Source organism: Epinephelus lanceolatus, chromosome 5 (assembly GCF_041903045.1).
Source record: "Epinephelus lanceolatus isolate andai-2023 chromosome 5, ASM4190304v1, whole genome shotgun sequence".
Lineage (NCBI taxonomy): Eukaryota > Metazoa > Chordata > Actinopteri > Perciformes > Serranidae > Epinephelus > Epinephelus lanceolatus.
This window is the reverse complement of record NC_135738.1, coordinates 30,981,021-30,993,241: the sequence shown is the minus strand read 5'-3', so window position 1 is coordinate 30,993,241 and position 12,221 is coordinate 30,981,021. Positions and strand designations below refer to the sequence as shown.

Genomic DNA, 12,221 nt, shown 5'->3' with positions numbered 1-12,221 from the left:
TGCAGCAGCCCGAGGTCACCGGCCTGGGAGGACCGCCTGCTGATTGGAGCTGCCGGTGTCTCCGACTCCCCCAGCAAAGGTAAGAAAACTTCTACATTTACTTTTTTCTTCCTCTAAATTTATTATTTAATCTCGCTAAAGCACTTAAAAACGTTTTTAAGTGTTTTAAGTATAAACTGTATGTATTTTATTGAGTTTAATGCTTAAGAGTTAAGTGTGCCTTGAAAAACCACATTTGTTGAGAAAAGTTTTTATCTAAAATCTTTATTTCGTGTTTAAATTCTGTTAAATTTTCGCGGACTGGAGGAGAATGTGTTAACAATCGTGTAGTGGATTGAAAACACTGATATTTTGGTTTGAGGGGAGCATTTTTGGAAAGTTGGCATCGAAATTTACCAAAGAAGATGGCGGCCTTGCAAATCTTTGAAAAATGCCGAAAACATATTTTTCTTGAGCACCATGGAGACGGTGGAATTAATAGGAGCTGACGTCAGAACGTCAGCGCGTGCAGGATGTACAAGTGTAAACAAACATGGCCGCTTCCTCTAAACAGAGAGCTGAGTTTATTTAATTTGATCGACTGAGCAAATTTTTGAAAAATGCCGAAAACATATTTTTCTTGAGCACCATGGAAACCGTGGAATTATTAAGAGCTGACGTCAGAACGTCAGAGCGTGCAGGACGGACAAGTGTAAACAAACATGGCCGCCTCCTCTAAAAAGGGAGCTGAGTTTATTTAATTCGATTGTTGACGACTCAGTTTTGCTTGAAATATATCCAGAGCTGTTTGCTGAAGCATCGAGTTTGAGCGGGCGTACCTCAAAAAGCACCAACAGAGTAATGAGTTTGATTAAAAGAGTGATGTAGCCTGACTGATGCCAAGCCTGCAGCCACTTAAAGCTTGAATTTGACATGTTGCTCATTTAATAACATTGCATTAATTTGTAAGTGTGCTGGTATTTTCTGTCATAAGATATAGGAAAGTGGTTGGTCATGAATCTGTATGTGACTTAAGCAGTCTCCATGAGGGTAATGTGCGTAATGATGCATGCAGTCCTGCACTCAAACAAGGTAGCTGTATCATTACAATTGATTGTAAACCATAGGGAATAATGGAGACGGCAATATATTCTAGGATAGGCTACAAACAATTATAACAGTGCCACAAAAAATAACCTCCTCTGGTACTAAACTCCCTCAGACCACCTGTTCACTCCAAGGTTGTTCATATGTGTATATACTTGTACAACAGATGATATTGATATGCATTTATCTTCTGTTCCTCTCAGGTGGCTCCTCTCAGAATCCAGACGCTGACCGTGTGGACGAGCTCCCACGCCTCATCAGACCCTGCGACCTCCACCTCTACCCCTTCTCTGACGAGGATGAGGCACCTGAGGTGGAGGAGGGTGAGTATGACCTCCAACTTTGGTCTGATGATGAGAGTGATGATGAGGATGTGTCTGGTTTTCTCTTTGAAGACGGTGAGGCCTACCCGCTCTCGTCTGATGAAGAAGAGGAGGAGGACGACGGTGCCCTGGACGACTGGCTTCCGGACCCTGTCCAGGGAGGTTGAGGACTACGCCGGACCTGGCATCCAGCAGCCCCCACAGCGGCGCTTTTGGCAGCCCAGGCAACAAGTGTTTCCTCCTGTTCCTGCTGCTGCCCCTGTTCCTCTTCCAGCTGGTGACCCTGTTCTACTGGTGCTCCCATCCTCCGTCCTGCTCCTGTTGGTATTCGGCTGCTGTTCCTCAGAGACTGATTGACAGGCACCTGCAGGTACCTGTTCAACATTAGCAGCCTGTGGAGCAGCATCAGGAGCTACTTGAAGATCAACTGAGAGGTCATGGCAGCTTTTCCACAGCACCTCAGCTTCTCAGAAGAGGATGGGAGCACAACGTAATGGGGGAAGTAGCTCTGGAGAGTGAGCTCCCTCAACTCCTGGCCTCAGCTCCTCCATAAAGAGGAGCAGAGAAGAGAGCCAGGAGCAGGTAAGTGCTAACAAGCCAAGGAGGTTTTGTGAGTAGACCTCAGAGAGGCAGAAAGCTCTTAAGGCCCAATTCCACCAATGTCTGGCCTCAGCTCCTCCACAAAGAGGAACAGAGAAAAGAACTGTGAGCAACTTACTGCTGAGTCTTATCACCTTTTTAATAATTCAATGATTTTCTTATTCATACTTTAATTGTTCATTTTTATACGAACCACAGAGGTAATGCAACAATAAATTAACAATTTTCTCCTACAGTTATTTTAATTTAATGATTTGATTCTCTGTTGTTTGATGTTGTGCTTTAATTATTTTACTTACTAAGAAGATCACTGTATCTGATAGAGATATAGTAATACTTACACCAATACACCATCAAATGTTTTAACAGGTCTTATGCATGTCTTTTTATCTTTTTAATATCAGTCATTATTTATTCCACTTAATATGATCGTTGAGTTGTTTTTTTTTCCCAAACTACAGATAGTTGAACCAAACAGAGGTAAGGCAATGATTGGTAACAAAAATCTTTTTCATTGTTTATTATTTTAATGGTATTTATCGTACTCATGGTGTTGTTCTTTTTTTTTTTAAATTAAAGTACCGTAAAACTTGGTGTATAAGTCGCACTTTTTTCCCCTTTTTTCATCTAAGAAGTTGGGTGCGGGTTATAGACCGGTGTGACCTAAAGACCAAGGTAAATGCTGACATAGGTAATTTGACCCACAAGATGGCGCTACGTAGTAATTTAAACTCATTCGTTTTTGGGATTTGAGTAAGCATGTATAGTTACAGCCCACACTGTAATAAGGTACTGTAATGCTGTCTTCTTAAAAAAGAAAAAAGAAGTTTAACGTTAATTTAAACTAATTTTTATGGCTCAGATGTTATTTAAATTAATTTTATTTCCTGAAGAGGTTGTTTGGAAAATTGCAATCTGAAAAGTAACCAAAGCTGCTAAGAGGTTATTGTGTTTTGAATGTGTTTCAAATTAAAAATAAAGGGAAACAGTGTAGGAATAACTTGTATAATGTTTTTATTAACAAATAGTAATATAAAACCTTGTTTTCCCTGTTTGAGACCTTAAAAAATAGACTGCGACTTATATGCCAGTGCGACTTATATTCAGAGTTTTATGGTAGATGTCTTTATCTGACAGAGGTAAGGTAATAATTACCATTCACGTAAGCATCCTGCAAGTCTCATCAGTTCTTTGAAAGTTGATTTCTTGAGCTTATTCACTTTGTTGTATTTTTATTTTATTTCATACATTTTTTTCTGCAGTACATCCATCCCTTAGGAGAGATGAAATTTGTCCTTCTGACCAGATGAGTAGGATGACTGACCACAAGACGAGCTGGAGAGAGATGGTCACATGTTCCAGTCATCCAGGTATGTAAGGTTTTACCAAGACTACAAGAGTAGAAAATGTGACATCAGCTGAAGTTAAGACAACTTTACAACCCATAGCTTTTTTTATGTAGGTCTGCACAGTAGTGATTAACGTTGGTTTATTTAGAGATGATCGTGTCTACAGGAAAAATGTGTTAGAACATCATTAAGTCTGTCAACCTAGAGAAGGAAGTGCAGTGTCTGAAAGAGTTGATGAGTTGTTTTTAACTTGACTCTTGACTGTGTTTGGCTTTCCTGCGTCATCTTGAGAGTGGATGTGGACCAGCTGATCAGCCAGGACACCTGAGTACCACAGCAGTCCACACAGGAAACCCTCTCAGCACCTGCCAGACCCCAAACATTACCGGAAGAGCAGGTGTGTCATTAATTATCAGAATATGACAGCCTCCTAGATTGGTCCAGACTGAGCCTTTACACAATACACATAGCCTACTGTTCATGACTTTTTACCACTTGTCTGCGGCAGTCTGCATGACGCCCGCTGCTACTGTTATCATTAGTCATATTTCTATTATCATTATTGCCATCATTGCTACTATTAATATTAGTGTATTATAGCCACAACTATAGTTATTATTAGTCATTTCTCTATTATTATTACTATTACTACAGTTGTTAATGTTGTTGCTGCTGTCCCTCCCTGCAGGGACAGCACAGTCAAACAGTTTTTGACCGTGTTGTGGAAGCATGTTAAAAAGCACAAAGTACTGGCGTGTAAAACTGAATTGCTGAATGGAGTAATGATTACATTTAGACAATGCTGTCACCCTTCTGTGTTTTGGTTAGTATGTAAATATTGTTTTTAGAATAAATGGATCGCCAAATCCAAAGAGATGAAGCGCACTGGACATTGGTTTGTTAGCCCAGTACATGCATCTGGAACAAGTTCCCCCATTCGCACCTCAGCTTACCTTAGCTACTTTATAATTTTGTTGCAATAACATTTCATGGTGTTTGCTTAATAAGAATAAAATACCTGTTCTGTCATTTCAAATAAATGTTAGTGGCTAAATTAGTATCAGCCCTTTTGTGAAGCGCACTAGTTGTGCTACAAGCAAACGAGTACATTCATCAGGAAATTATACAGATTTAAAGCAGATATGTAATTTTTGTATAAAGTATCATTTTTCAAGTTATTAGTATTGCGACCAGGTGATACTCAATACACAAGACCCAGAATAAACTGGAGCCAGAGACTGCTCTGCCAATGATGTAGATTTTATTAACAATGCATGAAATAAGACTTGTCTCAGTTCAACTTGGTGGCAGCAAGTTAGTTTCAGTAGAAATCCGAAATGCAAGCCATAATCAAGGAGGGATTGGATAAATCGTGTGATGATAAAGTGTTCCCTTAATTTGTGAGCAGTGTACAAAAAGAAACTTTCCAATAAATACATTAGAAAACATGTACAATATAAAGTTGTAGCCTGTTTATAAGGAACCATTCTGCTTTGGCAAAACTTGTTTCTTGGCTGATGTGCCTAAGCACAAAACATGAAGAATCTAACAAACCACACGTTTTTAACAATTAGTTCACAAAGTTTTAATTAATTTATCCACAGTTTTACATTTGAAATCATGCTTTTAAATATATTTCTGAAAAGGAGCCTACCAAATCTAACACCAAACAGAGGCTGGCCTAAGCTGCTTTTTTCAGGAAGAAAGGCCCGGGCTTGCTTCCCGCCCATTTTTAGAGACCTGCCCCTTGTTTGGGTCCTAGTGCCACACAGCCTGTTGGCATCCTTCCACATCAGTTTGTAAAAAAACCAGACATACAGAAAACAATCCTAGTGAGATACTGGTGTACTGTATTCTTTGTATTTGCCCATTCATCTCAGTGTCCCAGGAGCCATTGCGTACTGCATTAACACATTTTCATTCTCACCAGCTAACTGCTAACTTTGCCTGTCTCCTGTTTGGTGCTGGTCAGGAAGCACACCGCTTATCAGACCTTTTTTCAATGAAAACAGCAACCTGCTGCAGCTGGAAATAAAGTTCATGAAAGCAGTGAAGGTGAACCAAGGCAGCGAAGGTTTGACCACAACAATCAGCTAAAAAGATGCTCAAATGCTCTGTGGAGATAAAAGGTGACTGCAGAGTAAGATCATTTTCTGTGGGTTCATCACTTCGAGCAACCCCATGCAGTACATAGTCATTTAATTCATATGAAAATAATGATTGACAAAGATTTAAGTATTTCTACTCCAATGTGTAATACAAAATGCTTAACTAATCTTGATTACTTTGACTCAAGTAGAGTTTGAAACCTATCAGAGACAAGTCATTGTCAAATCAGAGTCAACGGGGGTGATGTAGTTTCTCCTAAACTGACACTCACACAGACCGGTCCGCACAGTCAGTATCAGTGCCAATGAGAACAAGCTGCCAACAAGCCACACCTCTCTCAGAGAATATAAAAATAAATGAGCGGGATACCTTTGTCAGTTTGAGCAGGAGAAAAATGGCATACAGTAAGCCAGTACTTGATCGACTGGGATTGTCCATTTGTGGCCATCATGACAAACTTCTGGAGATCTACTGCCACACTGATCAGCAGTTCATATGCCAGCTGTGTGTGATGGATGAACACAGAGGCCATGATACGGTGGCAGTGGCAGCAGAAATGTGTGCAGAAATGAAGGTATGTAAGTTCAGCCCCATGCTGAAGTCATTTGTTGCCCGTCCTTTTAATGTCACCGAGGTTCTGAAAATAATTTTTTTCGACAGAAAAAACTGGAGCGGACTAAACAGGAAATAGCAGACAGAAGGCTGACTTTAAAAAGGAAAATGTTGGAGGTGACAAAGGCTGCAGACGCTATAAGTGTGAGTGTAATCCATTAATGACTGTCCTGTTTCTATTATAGACCAATAAATGTATTTATTCTTAAAAAGCTAACACATGATAATCAAAGTGCCCAGTCTGCTGACACCAAAGATGTGCTGGAAAAGAGGAAAGGGTGTGAACAGTGTGAGGCAACAGTTGTTTCCTACTGGGGAGACTACTGGGGAGACTAAAAAAAGTTTTGAGAGAAAGTATTTTGGCATAGAATGTAAAAAAATAATTTGAGATTTAAAAAATGATTTCCAAGAAAAAAAAAAACCTTTAAAAAAACCTTTTTTTTTTAACTCTCAAATATTATTTTTTGCTATTAGTGTGAAAACATTTTCTCTCAAAAAAAAAAATTGTTTCTCTCAAAACATTTTTCTTCTCTCTCTCAAAACCTAAGTCTTTGCTCTCGTGTCAGGATTTTGCTCTCACTGTGAAAATAATGTCATGGGCGGGGCCACATTCCTATTGGCCAGTCTCAATCGAATTGACAGCTAGGTGAGGATCGTGTTGCGAGTCGAATTCAACTGAATCATTCATCCACCATGGTGGATTCACCAGCATAGATGCGCTGCGTTATTTGGGAGCGGATATGCATATACACTGCTCAAAAAAATAAAGGGAACACTTAAACAACACAATGTAACTCCAAGTCAATCACACTTCTGTGAAATCAAACTGTCCACTTAAGAAGCAACACTGATTGACAATCAATTTCACATGCTGTTGTGCAAATGGAATAGACAACAGGTGGAAATTATAGGCAATTAGCAAGACACCCCCAATAAAGGAGTGGTTCTGCAGGTGGTGACCACAGACCACTTCTCAGTTCCTATGCTTTCTGGCTGATGTTTTGGTCACTTTTGAATGCTGGCGGTGCTTTCACTCTAGCGGTAGCATGAGACGGAGTCTACAACCCACACAAGTGGCTCAGGTAGTGCAGCTCATCCAGGATGGCACATCAATGCGAGCTGTGGCAAGAAGGTTTGCTGTGTCTGTCAGCGTAGTGTCCAGAGCATGGAGGCGCTACCAGGAGACAGGCCAGTACATCAGGAGACGTGGAGGAGGCCGTAGGAGGGCAACAACCCAGCAGCAGGACCGCTACCCCCGCCTTTGTGCAAGGAGGAACAGGAGGAGCACTGCCAGAGCCGTGCAAAATGACCTCCAGCAGGCCACAAATATGCATGTGTCTGCTCAAACGGTCAGAAACAGACTCCATGAGGGTGGTATGAGGGCCCGACGTCCACAGGTGGGGGTTGTGCTTACAGCCCAACACCGTGCAGGACGTTTGGCATTTGCCAGAGAACACCAAGATTGGCAAATTCGCCACTGGCGTCCTGTGCTCTTCACAGATGAAAGCAGGTTCACACTGAGCACATGTGACAGAGTCTGGAGACGCCGCGGAGAACGTTCTGCTGCCTGCAACATCCTCCAGCATGACCGGTTTGGCAGTGGGTCAGTAATGGTGTGGAGTGGCATTTCTTTGGGGGGCCGCACAGCCCTCCATGTGCTCGCCAGAGGTAGCCTGACTGCCATTAGGTACTGAGATGAGATCCTCAGACCCATTGTGAGACCATATGCTGGCGCGGTTGGCCCTGGGTTCCTCCTAATGCAAGACAATGCTAGACCTCATGTGGCTGGAGTGTGTCAGCAGTTCCTGCAAGACGAAGGCATTGATGCTATGGACTGGCCCGCCCGTTCCCCAGACCTGAATCCAATTGAGCACATCTGGGACATCATGTCTTGCTCCATCCACCAACGCCACGTTGCACCACAAACTGTCCAGGAGTTGGCGGATGCTTTAGTCCAGGTCTGGGAGGAGATCCCTCAGGAGACCATCCGCCACCTCATCAGGAGCATGCCCAGGCGTTGTAGGGAGGTCATACAGGCACGTGGAGGCCACACACACTACTGAGCCTCATTTTGACTTGTTTTAAGGACATTACATCAAAGTTGGATCAGCCTGTAGTGTGTTTTTCCACTTTAATTTTGAGTGTGACTCCAAATCCAGACCTCCATGGGTTAATAAATTTGATTTCCATTGATAATTTTTGTGTGATTTTGTTGTCAGCACATTCAACTATGTAAAGAACAAAGTATTTAATAAGAATTTTTCATTCATTCAGATCTGGGATGTGTTATTTTAGTGTTCCCTTTATTTTTTTGAGCAGTGTATAACGTTATGCATGTGTGGCCAAATGGAGAGGAGAGGGAAATGAACCGACAACACCACCTGTGGAATTGCACCCCAGGGAACACACTCAAATCTGTAGACTACTCTTAACAACAGAAGGTCACACAGATTCGTACACTGGTAAATATGGGGACAGGACACGGACTTCCAAATATAACACAGAGGTCCAAAGCCGCATTAATGCGCAGCCGCGTTACAGTGTGCTTTAATCCGTCTGTGGAAAACCGGCAGAACAGCAGTGGAAAGCGGAGCGGCCGCACCGGGGCTGGAGGCCGTGGATAGCCGTCCTTCAGGATGTCCAGCTGACCCAGCTCAAACCCAGTCACCGTCTCGCAGTGAGGAAGAGCAGACACCACGCTTTTCAAAGTCCCCCCCCGAAGCTGCACACAACAGGAATGGCCAATGCTGCTGTAAAGCGAAGAGTCACGGCAGCTGTGACACCACAATACGCTTTAACAGTACACAAACATTGCAGCACCCATGCCTACCTTATGAGTCCCAAGTTTGGGTACAGAAACCGGAGCACGACACACACAAAGCACGCCAACCGGAGCACGCCACACACAGCCCGCGCCAGGTAAACGCCAGGTAGAAGTGAGCGCACCCGTGAGGGGAAGACCAAATAACGCAGGTGCCACCACTGCGCAATTACGCTCCGACAACTGGAAATTAGACCCAGCTGATGCTAATTAAGGGCGGAGGTGTAGCAGCGCTCACCCTGCCACACATGGAATGTTGGAAGAGAAAAGCACCGTAGTAAAGTAACGTTAATGGGATAACCTAGCTAGATGTAAAGTTAACACTAGCTGACTAGTGCAGTTAATAACACAATCTCGGTAAAATAACGTTAGGTGAGAAAAGGGATTCATTATAGGAATGGTTTTGATAACCAACTTGCTCAGCTAGCTACCCATCAATTGTGTGTGTCATCATCTTACCCAAACATTGGAGTCTCCGCTCCCAAATAACGCAGCGCATCTATGCTGGTGAATCCACCATGGTGGATGAATGATTCAGTTGAATTCGACTCCCAAGACGATCCTCACCTAGCTGTCAATTGAGACTGGCCAATAGGAACGTGGCCCTGCCCATGACACTATTTTCACAGTGAGAGCAAAATCCTGACATGAGAGCAAAGACTTAGGTTTTGAGAGAGAGAGAAGAAAAATGTTTTGAGAGAAACAATGTTTTTTTTTTGAGAGAGAGAGAAAATGTTTTCACACTGATAGCAAAAAAATAATATTTGAGAGTAAAAAAAAAGGTTTTTGAGAGTTTTTTTTTTCTTGGAAATCATTTTTTAAATCTCATTTTTTTTATATTCTATGACAAAATACTTTCTCTCAAAACTTTTTTTAGTCTCATATATTATTATTTTTTGCTATCAGTGTGAAAACTTTTTCTCTCAAACATTTTTTTCCCCTCTCATATCATTTATTTTCTCGCATGTAATAAAGACACAAATATATCTCCATAGTTTTATAGGGGTCATGTACTCTTTCTTAAATTGGCTGTAGGGGGCAGCAGCAAAACATATTTAAGTCACCTAAAAAGACCCGCCTAAAGAAATCAATATCAGCAGACACCAGGCTTCAAGCAAATCACACCGTCTCCTGGCTGTATCTTTGTACCGTACAAAAATAAGACTGATATGGATCTTGTCATTTAACTCCAGGTTTGAACCATTCTGTTAAAACTGAGCTATTGTAGATTTGCATCATTCAGTTGTGTGTCCATGGGTTGAGAGTAGTTCAATAACTGTCTTATCAGATTGTTTTACATAATTCAATGTCAATGTTTCAAAAAAAGTGTTGAAAAATGAACAAAATTTCCTCAATCAGACATGTTTATATTTCCCGATTGCCTAGCCTGTTGCAACACCTAAGGTGTATCTTGCGACCCCTTGGAAGTTTATAGAATTTTTATCTCATGTCTCTTAATTTTTTTAGTAACAGAATGTATTTGTTTGCCTTGTGCAGAGTTTCCAGGCCCTGGGTGACCTCCCTGTGTTCACAGACTCATATGATGGACTTGACATGCTGTCAGAGTTTGTCACTGCAAGGAAAGATGAATTGAAAAATATGTGTGACGAAGAAAGGAGAGAATTGTTCGGTCATTGGGAAGAAAATCGGTGTAAGTTTGACCACTTTGGATCTCTTAACCTCTTCATGAGTCCTGTCATTTATTTGTCAGAATGATCAGAGGTTTTTTTCTTTTTATCAGTGTCAAAAATGCCAAGGATGCGTGAGATAATACCATTAAGGAAATACTTTTTGACCAAATACAAGAGTAAGCATGATGGTAATTCACTTTGCATAAATATCAGCACCAACATACATTAAAGCTTCAGAGAGTTAACAAGTGTCTCATCTTTCCCTGCAGACTCCACGGTGGAGGTGGATCCCAACACAGTAGCTGCATGTCTCTGCTTGTCTGACAAAAACAGAGTGATATCATGGGGCAAAAGGGACCAGGCTCATCATGATCACCCCGACAGATTCACCTTCCTTCACCAGGCTCTGTGCAAAAAGGGCCTTAGGGGCATCCACTACTGGGAGGTGGAGTGGGATGGTGGCGATGTCGATTTGGCAGTGTCGTACAAAGGCATTGCAAGAAAGGGCTCATGGAAAGAATGCGGTTTTGGCCACAATAATCTTTCCTGGAAATTAAACTGCACTTCGTCCGGCTGCACGTTTTGGCACAACAATCTCTACAGAGGCCGAATTCCCCCGGTTCTCTCCCGCAGAGTGGGCATACATCTGGATTACAAGGCAGGAACACTGGCCTTCTACAGTGTGTCTGACACGCTGACACAACTGCACCAGGTCAGGACCACCTTCACTGAACGGCTCTATCCTGGGTTCTCTGTTGATTTGGGAGCAACACTGAAAATATGCAAGATGTAAACCAGTCTACACATGTAAACCTGTCTCAATACATGAGTTAGAGATACGTATGCATAGATTAATACAGCAATTAACAGGCAACATATTGAGTCACTTTGTACTGAGAATCTTGATTACGACTCAAAAAGTGGAAAAAGGAAAATTCTGTTGTATTTTCTGATGAATTTAACATAGTTTCATTTGAATGATTGAAGATGATTGGAACATATTTCTTTTTCTGTTCTTTATGCTGTTTGGTGGAATAATCTTCCTTCAAGCCTAAAATGTATCTTCAAAATGGCTTTGAAAAAATGGTTTCTAAGTAACTTGTGGTTTGATTTATGTTGTGAAGAGAGCTTGAAACATGCAACCTGCATTTGTTTAGTCTTGTGCCAGGGTTTCATTTTTTTGTCTCACATCTTGTCGTATGTTCGGATCAGAATGTGTTTTCCTTGATGATTATAACCATTGCTGTGCTTTCTCTATATTTTCAATCATCAAACACATTAATCAAGAGTGTCTTTGCTTCAGCTTTATAACTCAAATAAAGGAGCATGCTTTGCTTATGATGTGTCCATCATTTATTTGATTTATTGGGATATTACTTATTGCATATTCTACATTTGATTTGCAAATTATTCTCAGAATAATTCACTCATATACATCCTATGCTCACAAAAAACAAATTATGGCCTTTTCTGTCTTACAACGCCACCTGATGGTGAACATCAGTACTGCAAGAAGTGCTAAATTATGAACACTGCAGCTTCGAAATTGTCTGAAAAAAAAACGAGTTGTTTTTTGAAATCACAGGACAGGACTCTTTACTGTGTCTTTGGCTTTCCTGCATCTGTGCTTTAGTCAACTAAGTCAGTAAGCCTTTACAAAGACTACAAAATGTGCCATAAACCAAAGTAA

The 12,221-nt window shown here is 41.4% G+C and overlaps 1 protein-coding gene across 1 annotated transcript; it reads left to right on the top strand.

Moving 5' to 3' along the window:
- Positions 1 to 5,207: 5,207 nt before the first annotated feature.
- LOC117262494 (tripartite motif-containing protein 16-like) lies at positions 5,208 to 11,869 on the top strand. Its single transcript, XM_078168048.1, has 5 exons — positions 5,208 to 6,041; positions 6,128 to 6,223; positions 10,398 to 10,551; positions 10,642 to 10,707; positions 10,801 to 11,869. Exons 1-5 carry the CDS (start codon positions 5,772 to 5,774, stop codon positions 11,322 to 11,324), a joined length of 1,110 nt encoding a protein of 369 aa, XP_078024174.1. The 5' UTR covers positions 5,208 to 5,771; the 3' UTR covers positions 11,325 to 11,869.
- Positions 11,870 to 12,221: the final 352 nt, after the last annotated feature.